At 41.6% G+C, this 14,930-nt stretch overlaps 1 protein-coding gene across 1 annotated transcript in view; it reads right to left on the bottom strand.

Annotated features, from left to right (window-relative positions):
• Positions 1 to 14,930, bottom strand: part of LOC132407330 (centrosome-associated protein 350-like) — a 171,492-nt gene that overhangs the window by 13,910 nt on the left and 142,652 nt on the right. Inside the window, exons 28-31 of the mRNA XM_059993673.1 lie at positions 12,532 to 12,605; positions 8,574 to 11,374; positions 6,227 to 6,373; positions 5,283 to 5,408 (exon numbers count right to left, since the gene is read on the bottom strand). Of these exons, the coding sequence (XP_059849656.1) occupies positions 5,283 to 5,408; positions 6,227 to 6,373; positions 8,574 to 11,374; positions 12,532 to 12,605 (3,148 nt within the window). The remainder of the gene's footprint in view (positions 1 to 5,282; positions 5,409 to 6,226; positions 6,374 to 8,573; positions 11,375 to 12,531; positions 12,606 to 14,930) is intronic.

Below are 14,930 nucleotides of genomic sequence, written 5' to 3'. Positions count from 1 at the left end.
TACATCATCTTTCCTAACCCTGAACATATGATTTATGAGAGCATTTTCTTTGTATATGATTGCCATGGAGTCTGTGGTCTTCTCTCAGTACACCATGGCTAGTTGCTATATTGTGCATAGGTAATACAACATAATCTTGTGGCCTACAGCTCCATTGGAGCAGAATGGCATGGCCTTGTCCCTTTCTTGAGCCATTCTCAAGCCTTCAGCACAAGGCTGGCCGTTAATCAAATTGATTCGTTTAAAATGATTCCCAGAATGTCAGTAACACTGCATAATTGAATTGGATGGAATGACTTGAGCCATCCATCAATTCCAAAATGTGATTGTGTGTCAGATGGGACCTCCCTTCAAGGACAATGGCAGCCATCAATTTACACACATCAGGTCTGTGTACCAAGGTATATTTGTCAGCCAGCCTGGGATGTGATTCTCTGCTCCCTGAAAACTCAATATTTAAGCCTTTATGTTGTAACCAATAAGAACAAAATGATAATTTAGTGAAAAACTCAAACTGAATTGAAGCTGGATGAGACATTGTCAATTTTTGAACTTGGACCTTGAGCATTACGAAGAAAGCTTAAATCCAATATCAGATTTTGAATTAAAGGTGGGAGGGCAGGGGAAGTGATGCTGACTTCAAATTATCATCCAATATTTTGTTCAACCATGCACTCCTCCCTCTCTGAATTTGTACACAATGGATGAAAGAAAAGTTTGCTTTCACCCACAGCCAAGCCTCTACCACTTCATTCATTTGAAGAACGTCAGAGCAGACATCTACAGTTTCTTCTCCCATATCTAAGAAGAAGAGGATATGTCAGGGGAATGATTGTCACCATGTTCAAGAAAAGAAGACAAATCCAATTACAGTTATCACAGAGGTCTCCCTGAGATCTGCCATAGGGAAGGTCATCTGAATGTTCTCTACATTCACCCCTTCCCCAAATCTAAACAACTTCTTCTCAAAACAGTGTAGATTGTATCACCTTGAGGAACAATGGACTAGGTCATCACCATAACACAATTTCAAAAAAAGAAATCCAGAGAGCAGCATCAATTACCCACATTGCCAATTTCAACCTGACTAAGGCCTGTGACTATGTCAGTTAAAAAATCCTGTGGATAACCCTTCAAATTTGGCTGCCCTCCTTCATTCATGTTGATCCTCTGCCTGCTTCATCGGGGGAGTTTGCCACAGGTTTAGCCGACGGATCCACAACAGTGTAAAGCAGTGACAAGGAGGGCTACATCTTCTGCTCAACATTTTTCTGAACTTTTCTCATTTCAAATGACACATCATCTCCAACAGCAATCCCATTGATCTACAAAATGATGAGGGAACTATTTAACCTGTCATCTGCACTCCAACACCAATGTCACCACAGTCTCTGTCATTGGGCTGCACTATGGAGGCACACACTTGCGTGCGTGATGTTAGGAATTTCAGGTCATCTACAGGAGACATTTCAATCCACCTTATCAGATTGGGTAGATCACATTATTTGTATGCTCAACGCCAGACTTCCTAAATTGGTACACAGCAAAATTACTAGTTGGACAGAGGAGGTTATTCAGTGACATTCTCAAAGCCTCCTTGGAAATGTACCATATCCATACCCACTCACGGAATTTCTGGCATATTTGAAACATTTGGGATAGCACCAATAATCATAAGTTCCTTCAGAGGGAGCGCTCAGAAGCTTTACAAAAATCGTGAAAGCAATGTTCCATCTCCCTACTTACTCGCCCACTTGCTATGTCAAGGACCTCATGCCCCCTAGGGCAGAGACTGTGGGTCCCACACCGACCACAATAGCCATCTCAAAAGCTGGAGGTCTGAAGTGAAAGCAAACCATTCTTGACCCTAAGGGATGACCTATCTGGAAGAAAGCTTTACCTCTAGCAGCTGGAAGGACAAGAGTGGGCGTTCAACTGGGGAATGTCCTCATCTCCTCAGGACACAAGGAGGCAGCTGAGTTCATTCAGTAATTAAATGGAAGGACAGAAGGCCCATTGACTAGAGTCTGTCTGTTGCAATCAAGATTCAGAATCACAAATTTTAATAATGCGATGTTTCTGCTGCTGAAATAATGTTCAGCATGAGTTAAAAGTTAAAGTTTGTCCCGAGCCTTAAAGCCTCATCAGGCTGGTGCTTATGTCAGTTTCCATGGCGTGAAGTGACTGAGAGTATTAGACTCCCCCTCAGCAGGGACACCAGGCTATTGCGAGGTTAACCCCCAAGCATCTTGCCGGTAACCATTTTCAGCTGGGTGGACTGGACTGGTGTGTGGTTCAGTGCCCCGCTCAAGGACACAACTTGTTGCCTCAGCTGGGGCTTGAACTCATGCCCTTTGGATTGCTAGTCCAATGCCGTTGCGCGCCACACTTCAGCATGAAGCGAGTTGCAATTTTTCCTCCTCCTTCCACCTTCAGTTGGGAGCTCCCTTCAGGGTGGAAACATTTATAATGGGAATCGGGAACTCAGGCAGGAAGCCATGATCTGCTAGACTGAACCGTGCTTCGGTGCAAAATAGGTTTGGCTCTACAGAGAGTCAGAAATGCATTGGAACTATTTTTATTTCAATGCTCAGAGGTGTGAGCATTTGAGTTGCCTTTCAGCTCTAAATACTGTCTCATGTAGAGTGGTTGATAGCTGATTCATAGATGGGAAGTTGTGCATTACTTGTGTGCTCCAGGGTACTTCGTGCTTGCAGTACCAGTAGAGTTGTTTGTAATTCTAAGAAATACAAGGCTTATCTATTTTAGCACAAGATAAATCTTGGGAAAATGTGCACCACTCGGACAGTTGCTGATTTCATTCAGCCAATTGTCTACAATTTGAGTACAACTTTGGGAAAGTGAGTAGCTACAGATGGACCACGGCAGAGGGAGAGGGAGGCACACACAGAGAAGCAGATGAATTATTTATAAGTACCACTGCAAGGATATCATAATGGACAATTCTCCTCACAACCAGCTGTTCCCACACTTCTATTATGCTACACAAAGACAGCTGTCTACAGACTGTCAGACTGCTGTAACCAACATAAGGCACAGAAAATAAAACAGGAGACACTGGTTAATGGATAAAAACCGTTTTTACAACAGTCAGTATACAATTCATTTCTTAATGGAAGAGGCAGTTTGATCGGCCACATCAAATCTAGATTTGTGACAATGGGTACTCCGTGTAAACCCCCAAAGAATCCAAATTTATCTCACAGAGGCAGTTAAAAAATTGTTTATCCTCAGAGGATACACATAAAAATCTAGAGAATGTATTAGAAAAAATCTGCTTGTGTCTACATAATGCATAGCCCACAAATTTGAGCCTTATTTGTAATGTTAGCGTACATTTCCTTGGGAAGTCCTTTTCATCCACAGAATGGACCAGGCACTTCCAGCATGTATCAGTTACTTAACGGAAGATATTGGGTCAAAAGGTCACTCGTTTCAACCTGTGCTCAACTGGCCACACAGTTCATAAAGAGGTACCTCTCAATGAAAGCCCAAATAATTTAAAGTCACCCCAGGACATTACATTTACTGTTTGAAAATCATTCAGAATCAGAATTAGGTTTAATATCACCAGCAATGGTTGTGAAATTCGTTGACTTTGTGGCAGCAGTACAATGCAATACATAATACACCACCTTCTCAAGGGCAACTAGGGATGGGCAATAAATGCTGGCTTAGCTGGCAATGCCCACATCCCATAAATGAATTTAAAAAATAGAAAAAAACTGAATTACAATAAGCATATAAAATTAAATAAACAGTGCAAAAATAGAAATTTAAAAAAAGTAGAATGGTTGTGTTCATGGGTTTAACGTCCTTTAAGAAATCAAATGGCAGAGGGGAAGAATGTGTTCCTGAATCATTGAGTGTGTGTCTTTAGGCTTTTGTATCTCCTTCCTGAAGTCAGCAATGAGCACAAGGCCTAGGTGATGGAGGCCCTTAATGATGGATGCTGACCTTTTGAGACATTGCTCCTTGAAGATGTCCTTTGTACTACAGAGGCTAGTACTCATGATGGAGCTGACTAAGTTTACTACCTTCTGCAGCTTACCTTGATCCAGTGCAGTTGCCCCCACACCCCCATAATGCAGCCAGTTAGTGATTTTTTATCTCTATGAGCCTGTGATGCTGGCTAGCCTCAGCGAAGGAGTCTTCTTTAAACTGTTAAGTGCAATTTGCTGATTGCTGACTCATCACTGCTGAAAGGCTCTGGACTATCCTTGAGCACTGGGCACAACAGGCCAGCTCCATACTTGATGGGGGAGTGCTTCCCCTAGGAAACCTTCCCCCAAATATTTCCTTTTCTTTTCCATTTTCAACTGCACTTTCCCTTGACCTCATCTGTACGGCAGCCTGTCCAGCAAGTAGGATTATACGTGGAACACACAGTTTGTCTTTTATGATTAAATATGGAGACCCACCCACAATAATGCACTTTACTGAAGGAAGTCCCAGCTTCATGATTTTTTTGGAGATATATGACATAGAATTTGTAAAACTACACAATTATTGTATCAAAAGGAGATAGAATTGAGTTTCTCAACATCCGGTTTAAAAATAAACATGGCATGAACTGCTTGCCACACTATTAGTGTCTGTTATAAAAATCTATTGGTTGTTCACGAAAAAAAATGACACCCCAGCCAAAGTTTGATCATGTTGAAGGAAGATTAACTTAGATCATTGGAGCAAATTAGACCATTCAGACCATCAAGTCTGCTCTGCCATTCTATTTTTTTATGTTCTCTCTCAACCCTATTCTCATGCTTACCACTGATAACCTTTGACTCCCTGTCTAACCAAAAACCTATCAACCTCTGATTTAAATATATCCAATGACTTGGCCTGCACAGCCTGTGGCAATGAATTTCACTGATTTACCACCCTTTGGCTAAATATATTCCTTCTCATCTCTGTTCTAATTGAGCATCCCTCTATTCTGAGGCTGTGCCCTCTGGTCCTAGACTCACCCACTATAGGAAACAACCTCTCTGCATCCACTCTCTCTAGGCCTCTCAATGTTCGATAAGTTTCAATGAGATTCACCACCCCCCCCACTTTCTTCTAAACTCTGGTAAGTACAGTCCTAGAGCCATCAAACACTTTTCTGAATGCTCTCCTTCTCTTTCTCTCTTTATTAAAGTACATTTCAATATCATCCATTCTATATGATGTGCCACTTGGTTGACAACTGCAAACTTTGTTGACATGTGCTTATGTTTCAATTCATTAAGGTTATCAGCTCGTAATGACTTCCTTACCAAGATAATGTCCACCCGGTCTCTCTTGCTCTTGTTGTATTTGGCCGGTTTTGGTATTTTCCTTCTCTTTGCTAGGTCATTTCTGTCCAGATTTAGTAACTTGGTCACCTTATCTTGGATGAAATGCTTAAAAAAATTTCAAGGTCAACAGAAGAATTAGCCCTTGAAGAAACATTTCTATCTCAAAGAAAAGTGGCATTTCAGTTGGGTTGCTCTGAATTGGTGTGGAGGCAGTACTCTCTTAACATTTAGATATCAGGACAGCTGCCATGGTAGCTTGGGGCAATCCGGAGTTCGGAGTTCAATTCCAGCACCATCTGTGAGGAGTCTGTATGCCCTCCCTGTGGAATGCCTGGGTTTTCCCGGGTGCTCCGGTCTCCTCAGTTCTAAGATGTACTGGGTAGGTGAATTGGTCATTGTAAATTGTCCCATGATTTGATGAGGGTTAATCGGGTTTGTCGGAGTTGCTGAGCTGGCATGGCTCAAAGGGCTGGGAGGATCTACTCTGCACTGTATCACTAAATAAAATAAATAAAAAAACACTTTAATCGCCAACAAACGAATCAATTAAATGGGATTGATAGAGGTAGGTAGCTAATGGTCTGTATGGGACTAGCAGGCCCCCTCTCTCCCATCAAATATGTGGCTGGCCAGTTGAGTCCTGTGGTCAAGGATAATCCCAAGACCCTCAGCAGTGACGGGTCAGCAATCAACAAATTTCACTTAACCATTTAACTTGGCAGAGGAGCGGGTGAGGAGGGTCAAGAGGGGGATGAGGAGGGGTCAAGGAAAGGGCAAAGAGGGGTTGAGGAACGGGTGAGGAGTGGGTGAGGATGAGGAGAGGGTGAAAAAATGCAGCCTTTCACATCCTTAGACATTTCATAGCCCGCAAATATTTGCAACCAATCATAAGAATTTGTTTTTAATGGATAGCTGGCATTTACCGTCACTTCAGTTTTGTCCTCTTTATTGAGAGCATGACCAGAGTAGAATAAAGCCTGAGGCCTGGCTTTCATCCATGGATCTAGTTTGTTCTTTGGCTCCTTTTTTAAGGCATTTTGAAAAATTTCAGAAGTCAAATCAAAAATAGCCTATGTAAAGAAAAATAGGGATAAAATCAAATGTAATCAACAAAAATTCTGCATATTTTATATTATTGTAGGGTTAAAGATCTTGGAGAGAACTGAGTCCCAATTACATTCCACCACAAGTATCCTAGCTGCTGAAATCATGGTCCTCCCAGTTTAGTGTCATGACCTTGAGCTTATGAAACAATTTCCTTGGGTGTTTTCATTTCGCAGTGGCAGAAAGGAACCTGACAGACTTCCTTGAAATTCCTGCAGTCAGTCTTTCCATCTTAGTTACTGAGCTCCACTTTAACACCAATCAGGTCATGTTCAGGTGCTTGACTGCTGAGAATTAGACTCTGGCCAGATTAAAGTCCACCTCTAGTTCCTTCTCAATTTTTGGATTCACTTGCTAGGGGAGAAAGCTTCCGTTTAACATTTCACCAAGAAGATGGATTTTCTTACCCTAGGAACTGCATTGGAAAGAAACACCCTAAATATTGCACTCAAGTCTCCGGAGTGGAATGTATATCCGCATCTAAGAGCAAGTGTGCCCTCACTGGGCCTGCCTGATATGGTCACCAACCCCATATTGCTATTTATTTCTAAGAAGGGAAATGGCATAAGATTTATCTCTTCAGAAGCTACAATTGAAATGTCTCCTCAATCAGTTGTATCTTCTGATCCAACAGAAACTTCTGTCCATGGGTTTTGGTGCCCAGGAAGGACTGTAGTCCCTTCAGCTTTCTAATATCTATATCTGGGCTGTTTCCAGATATCTCTGCATTGTGCACCATTTTCAACTGCTTTAAGAAAACATGCAAAGAACAGTAAATCTAAATCGAATTGAAGGACATTGACAAAGAAATGTAGTTATTTATATAATCTATTATCATGTCCTAGAGCAAGTATCACAGTCACATGGATTACAATCAAGTGAGGGGTGGAAAATTATTAGATTTAATATCAGCTAATCAAGGACAGCCAAAGAAATAATGACAAGAAAATTTGATGTATCCAACCTGCCAGCTGAGGTAATAAATATTGGTTGAAAAACAAGGGAGAATTCTTCTACTTTTTCTTGAAATGACACAAAGTGAATTTTTTTCATGTCCACCTGAGGATGAGGGATGAGTCTGTAATATTTCGTTTAAAACTCAGCATCTCTGACACACAACAATCCTTCAGGACTACACAGGGAGTGACAGCTTATCTTGTGAGCTCAGATCCTAGGAGTAGGGTTTGAATTCTCCTGGATCCTAAAATGGGAGCAGAAGTGTGAGCTCAAACCTAAAATTATGCAATGACATGGTTTAGCATGTCATATTACTCCAGTGAACAATGTTACATACATTTTGGTTTTACAGTCAAAGGAAAGGTTGTAGCCACCTGTGTAGAAATGCAGGGGAAAAAAGTTCAAGGACCTAATTAGCAGGCTTATTTATACGTAATACGTAGCTGTCATAAAGTGAAGTCAGGTAACCATTCCAAACCACCAACTTCCCACAAAACAACTAATCTGTTGTAAGTTAGTCTCATTTCGGAAAATATGCTGCTGGTCAGGAAACAGAGAATGTCCTTGGGTGCTAGAGATCTTTTATGCCAACCTTTGTAGGCAGAAAGGATTTCACTTGGTGCAGGTCCATGCAGAAACAAAGTATTGTTCAGAATGTAAATGCATACAACATAGTGGAAGCCATTTGTTCCATTGTGCCTTTGACAATTCTTTATAGAGGGTAATAAACTCCAACTTCCTTTCCTATAGCTCAGCAAACTTTTCCTACAAGGGAATTCATTCAAGTGCTCTTTGGAAGTTACTGTTAAATGTATGATCTGTGATGAACTGAGAAAAAGGCTATGGACCTACTCAGGTTGTTCTGGGCTCAGGGTCTACAGACTCCATTTTGTCTGAATGCTGCTGCTTGCATGATTTGTGTTTTGTTTTTCTCTCTCCCTCTCTGCACTTCGGGTGTTTGTCTTTTTTTAAAATTTGTGTTCTTTTGGGTTTCTTGCTTTGTGGCTGCTGTGAACAGATAAATCTCAAGGTTGTATAATTTATACATACTTTGATAATAAATGTACTTTGAATCTGCTTCCAGTTACTGTCCTTTGATGAATTGCATTCCAGTTCATAGGTTGTTGTGCAAATTTCCCTTTTCTTGTGTGGTTCATCTACTGTTCTGAAACATATATTTTTATTTATATAAATTGTCTCAGTACTCACAGTCAAACACCCCACTGCAGGCTGAGAATGAAGAATTACTTTTGCTTCAGTATTTCTTGTATGTTTCCTCTTGATTCTTTTGTATTCTTTTGTGGCTTCATCTATGAATTCTGTGATTAAATAATTGATCATATTTTCCATGGTTTCTTTGTAGCTGCCTTTCTTTGCAATTCTAACTTTATCTTGGAGCTGCATTAAGTCTATTCTGAGAAAGCCAGTCATTTCTTTATAGGATCTGTCAAGATCTCTCTGCCTTCGAAGAATCTGGGAGTTTTGCTGAGTCAACTCGGCAGAATGTCGCTTGATTTGACATTGGCTGAGTTTCTTTTGGGTGCTGTGATATTCCTGGTCTCTAATGCTGGTCACTTCGCCCAAAGTTCCTCCTACAAGATATTGTGTGAGAAATCCTTTAGTGTCATTCAATGACTGCTCACTGCCTTTTCCGACAAGCTGCTGTTCAGCCCAAGAACGGATTAAACCTTCTGAATTTAAATTATCCTCTAAGTGAGATTTTGGCTCCACATCAGCATCCAGCAAAAGTTCAGAATCTGCAAATGATTCTACTGCCTTTGCGCACTCCAGAATTACGCATTCCAGCTCAAGATCATTGTTACTATTCCAATCTGCCTCCGCCTGGTTGCTTTGGTCCAAAATAGGGTTTTTGTCTTTTTTCTGGGAAGCAATTACTTTCTCTTTCACCTTCATCTCAAATTCTGCTTCAGAAGACCGAGCTCGCATCAAACAGTCATCGGCATCTTGCTGGTTTAGAATAGGTGAACCCTCAGGGACATCAGTATTAACATCAAATATATCCCAGTGGTGGAAAATGTCTTCTGGAGTGATAGGGATGTCACATTTCTTTGTGTATTCCTTGTACTTCAGCTCACAGAAGGCTCCATCATGTTGTGCTTTTAGATTATCCAGTTCTGCAGCAACCCAATAATCCTGACCAAATGATGTGTGTCCTTCAAATTTTAGGGAATCAGCCTTTTTAATATCTACCAACTCTTTGTCTCTGACAGTAGAGTAACTTAAAGGTTCAACTATTTGTTGCCTCGTTTGAGGTAGGAGGACTCTTAAGGGCCCTAATAAAAGATTATTTCCATGAAACCCTGTTAAGTTTTCCTTGACTCTACTTGATCTGAGGGGATATTTGTATTTCTCTGTAACATTACTTTTCCTTTCTTCCACTATTTTTTCAATAGGGGGAGGAGGGTGAGTGAATTCATCAGTGTTCACCCCATTGTTTTTATTATGCACAGATGATTCATATATGCAAGAGTTGTTGGCAGATGATGGTGAGAAACCTTTAATTTGAACAATGCTATTATCTCTTGATGGAGAAGGAAGCTCTTTGCTCGGAAGTATTATAATTTCTTCAGGCAGTGCAGGAAATTCTTCAGTTTCAAATGAGATAGTACATTCGGTAGGAGATGAAGAAACGTCAGCTTCATTCATCATTAATTCATCGACTGGAGAGCTCATCTCCTTTGTATTAAGTGGATTGTCTCTCTCAGCTGGTGATGGAAGCTCCTCATTTATGAATGTGATTTCTTCTACAGGAGGTATCTGTCTCACCTGAGCTGATGTGTCAATGAGTGGAATGGCTAAGACTTCCATTTCAGAACTGGATTTTAAAACTGGTAATAAATCTTGCTGTCTGTTTAATACCCCTTCTGCATTCAAGAGTGGCAATTCAACACTTTCAGATGCAAAGCCTTCAGCTAGAGATGCCTGATCTTTGCTACACGATGTCACTTCTTCAACTACTTCACTTCCTAGTGAATTTTCTTCTTGAGGTAAAGGTGGAAGTATTTCATTTGTACCTTGTACAGATGATTGCACTTCCCTTTTGCAAAACAAGTCTTTTTCCATGCCTTCTGACTTATTATCAGTGCTGGGAAGGTCGTCGTTGAATACAAGGAAGCTTGCAGGGGAAATGACTTTTGTAGTCCAGGAGTCTCTAGCAGCAGTCTGCTGACAGTGTGTCAAATCTGCATCCTCTTTCACTGAACAGTGTCTATTTACTAAAGGAAGAACTGAAGCTTGTTCACAGATATTAGCAGTCCTGCTTGGGGGTGATTCAGCAGCTATCCCTTCCTGACCACCAGTCTCATCTGTCAGTCTGTTTTCTCTTAACTCCAATGCAGGCTGTTGGTTAGAGGAAGGTGTAAAACCAGAGATATTTGCCAAAAAAACATGGGATCCAAATCCATTTTCTTTGAAGCCTTTTGCATTTATGACAACAGTGCTTGATTGAGTCAAGTCAAATTCCTCCCCGTGATGTGCTTTCAGCTTGGTATTGCTACTCACATAATCCTCACAAGTGTTTTGTGAAGAATGATCTGCTGCCCTAGTTGAAAAACTGCTCCAAAAATCACCTGAGTGCAACTCGAGTCTCCTTTGAAACAACGACTCCTCTTGTTTTGATGAAGATAGGCTTGCATTTTGTTTAGGAGAAGAGTTTGTGGTCAGCAGGCTATTGCTGCTTTTGTTTCTATTAAAAGCTGAAGAGTCAGGCCCATTGTATTGTAGAATCTCTTCCTTGGAGTTTGGGGATGATTTATCAGTAGTAACATCCAAATGTCCAGACCATTCCGGGAAGACAGACAATGTAAAAGTTCCTGGATGGGTCCCTTCACTCTGCTTCTCTTCAACAAGATGGGATAGAGGAGATAACTGGGCGTTCGGGACATGCGATGCCTTTTCATCAAACTCAGAACTGCCAGCCGAGGTTAGGTCCTCTCCTCCAGCTGTCTCTTGTGGTTTCACTGCCTTTGCAACATCTTTAGCCTTTTCATCTGGAATGACAATGAGATTACAATAATGTCATGTTCAACATCTGGACTTACATAACTTGCTGCATTCAGGGGCAAATCATCCACCTGAATATGTCTAAATAATAGTCAGAAAGTACAACACAGCAGTGTTCTTGCCTTAAGCTATCAGACTATTTTCTAAACGGGGAGCAAATTCAGAAATCAGAATTGCAAAGGCAGTTGGGAGTCCCAGTGCAGGATTCCTTAAAGGTTAACTTGCAGTTGAGTTGGTAGCAGGGTACAAGAAGGCTGGCATGGTACTTTGTACAATCTATGGCCAAATGGTTCAAGCAGGCTGCTTGTGCTGAAAATTCCGTCGTCTCTGTAATTCTATGCATGGTGATCAACATTTTCATTAATAATAGCAAACAACATAAAAATAACAGTAGTTATAGACCTGGGTCTGGCTGTCAACAACAGAGGGCTTGTACTCAAAGAATACCTCAGGAAAAGCAACCTGGAAAGATTTTATAGATTTTTATGCACTGATTTCCCCAGTTCCATTGTTACCCTAAACACACAACTTCAGAAGGCAGGAGGGGCATTAAGGTGCAGCGCACCAATCAGACAGGTTTATTGGAAGTTTGAAGAAATCTTACAGGCTGTAAAGATTTGAGATCTGCTTATTTCCTAAAGCAGAAACTAGAATGAAGAATTATAATTCTTATTTGAAATCATTGTATGGAGATGAACTGAACACCGAGAGAGCCACTTGAAAATGTGATCAAATATCAAACTATAAACAGAGGGGATATACCCCGATTCTGGTTAATAAGGGATTCAGTTTTTAAATTTTAGTCTGAGTGACTGAGACTCCACAATTGTAATACTTGATTTTCAACGCCAGAGAGGTTGTTCTGCATAATTATAATATGAGACACAATTGCAAACTCAGTTGTTCAGGGTGAAACTTTAACTGTGGTTATGGCAAGAAAAGTGCATGGTGAGTTAGAAATTCCTGTCAAGTGACTGACTTTGAGCAAAATGTTGTTGAAGTGGATTCCATTAATAAACCGGCCATCACCAATTTCCAAATTTCTGTGTTTAACCGCATATTGATGATGCCAGAAGCTGCCATTAGATTAAATCAGTTTTGGTAATGAGCTTCAACGTCAAAATATTCACAAATTCCAGCCTACCTTGCTGTGAAGGCCATCCTTGTGACTGAAGTGCCATAGCATCTTGTTTGGCTGAATGCTGAAGGAGGTTGGATCTAGGTGGAAGCAAAAATTCTGTCATTAATTACGATTCCCATTTAAGAACATAGAACAGTACAGCAGAGTACAGGCCCTTCGGCCACAAAGTTGTGCAAACCCTCAAACCCTGCCTCCCATATAACCCCCTACCGTAAATTCCTCCATATACCTGTCTAGTAGTCTCTTAAACTTCACTAGTGTATCTGCCTCCACCACTAACTCAGGCAGTGTATTCCACGCACCAACCACTCTCTGAGTGAAAAACCTTCCTCTAATATCCCCCTTGAACTTCCCTCCTCTTACCTTAAAGCCATGTCCCCTTGTACTGAGCAGTGTTGCCCTGGGGAAGAGGCGCTGGCTGTCCACTCTGTCTATTCCTCTTAATATCTTGTACACCTCTATCATGTCTCCTCTCATCCTCCTCCTCTCCAAAGAGTAAAGCCCTAGCTCCCTTAATCCATGATCATAATCCATACTCTCTAAACCAGGCAGCATCCTGGTAAATCTCCTCTGTACCCTTTCCAATGCTTCCACATCCTTCCTATACTGAGGCAACCAGAACTGGACACAGTACTCCAAGTGTGGCCTAACTAGAGTTTTATAGACCTGCTTCATTACATCGCATCTCTTAAACTCTATCCCATGACTTATGAAAGCTAACACCCCATAAGCTTTCTTAACTACCCTATCAACCTGTGAGGCAACTTTCAGGTACCCCCAGATCCCTCTGCTCCTTCACACTACCAAGTATCCTGCCATTTACTTTGTACTCTGCCTTGGAATTTGTCCTTCCAAAGTGTACCACCTCACACTTCTCCAGGTTGAACTCCATCTGCCACTTCTCAGCCCACTTCTGCATCCTATCAATGTCTCTCTGCAATCTTTGACAATCCTCTACACTATCTACAACACCACCAACCTTTGTGTCATCTGAAAACTTGCCAACCCACCCTTCTACCCCCACATCCAGGTCATTAATAAAAATCACAAAAAGTAGAGGTCCCAGAAGAGATCCTTGTGGGACACCACTAGTCACAACCCTCCAATCTGAATGTACTCCCTCCACCACAACCCTCTGCCTTCTACAGGCAAGCCAATTCTGAATCCACCTGGCCAAACTTCCCTGGATCCCATGCCTTCTCACTTTCTGAATAAGCCTACCGTGTGGAACCTTGTCAAATGCCTTACTAAAATCCATGTAGATCACATCCACTGCACTACCCTCATCTATATGCCTGGTCACCTCCTCAAAGAACTCTATCAGGCTTGTTAGGCACGATCTGCCCTTCACAAAGCCATGCTGACTGTCCTTGATCAGACCATGATTCTCTAAATGCCCATAGATCCTATCTCTTAGAATCTTTTCCAACAGCTTTCCCACCACAGACGTAAGGCTCACTGGTCTATAATTAACTGGACTATCCCTACTACCTTTTTTGAACAAGGGGACAACATTCGCCTCCCTCCAATCTTCCGGTACCATTCCCATGGACAACGAGGACTTAAAGATCCTAGCCAGAGGTTCAGCAATCTCTTCCCTTGCCTCGTGGAGCAGCCTGGGGAATATTCCGTCAGGCCCCGGGGACTTATCCATCCTAATGTATTTTAACAACTCCAACACCTCCTTTCCCTTAATATCAACATGCTCCAGAACATCAACCTCACTCATATTGTCCTCACCACCATCAAGTTCCCTCTCAGTAGTGAATACCGAAGAGAAGTATTCATTGAGGACCTCGCTCACTTCCACGACCTCCAGGCACATCTTCCCACTTTTATCTCTAATCGGTCCTACCTTCACTCCTGTCATCCTTTTGTTCTTCACATAGTTGAAGAATGCCTTGGGGTTTTCCTTTACCCTACTCGCCAAGACCTTCTCATGACCCCTTCTTGCTCTTCTCAGCCCCTTCTTAAGCTCCTTTCTTGCTACCCTATATTCCTCAATAGACCCATCTGATCCTTGCTTCCTAAACCTCATGTGTGCTGTCTTCTTCCACCTGACTAATTTTTCCACTTCACTTGTCACCCATGGTTCCTTCACCCTACCATTCTTTATCTTCCTCACTGGGACAAATTTATCCCTAACATCCTGCAAGAGATCCTTAAACATCGACCACATGTCCATAGTACGTTTCCCTGCAAAAACATCATCCCAAATCACACCTGCAAGTTCTAGCCTTATAGCCTCATAATTTGCTTTTCCCCAATTAAAAATTTTCCTATCCTCTCTGATTCTATCCTTTTCCATGATAATGGATAAAGGGAGTGGTGATCACTGTCCCCCAGATGCTCACCCACTGACAGATCTGTGACCTGACCCGGATCGTTACCTAATACTAGAT

The sequence above is a fragment of the Hypanus sabinus genome, chromosome 18 (genome assembly GCF_030144855.1).
Source record: "Hypanus sabinus isolate sHypSab1 chromosome 18, sHypSab1.hap1, whole genome shotgun sequence".
Taxonomy (NCBI): domain Eukaryota; kingdom Metazoa; phylum Chordata; class Chondrichthyes; order Myliobatiformes; family Dasyatidae; genus Hypanus; species Hypanus sabinus.
This window is presented reverse-complemented; position numbering and strand designations above follow the sequence as displayed.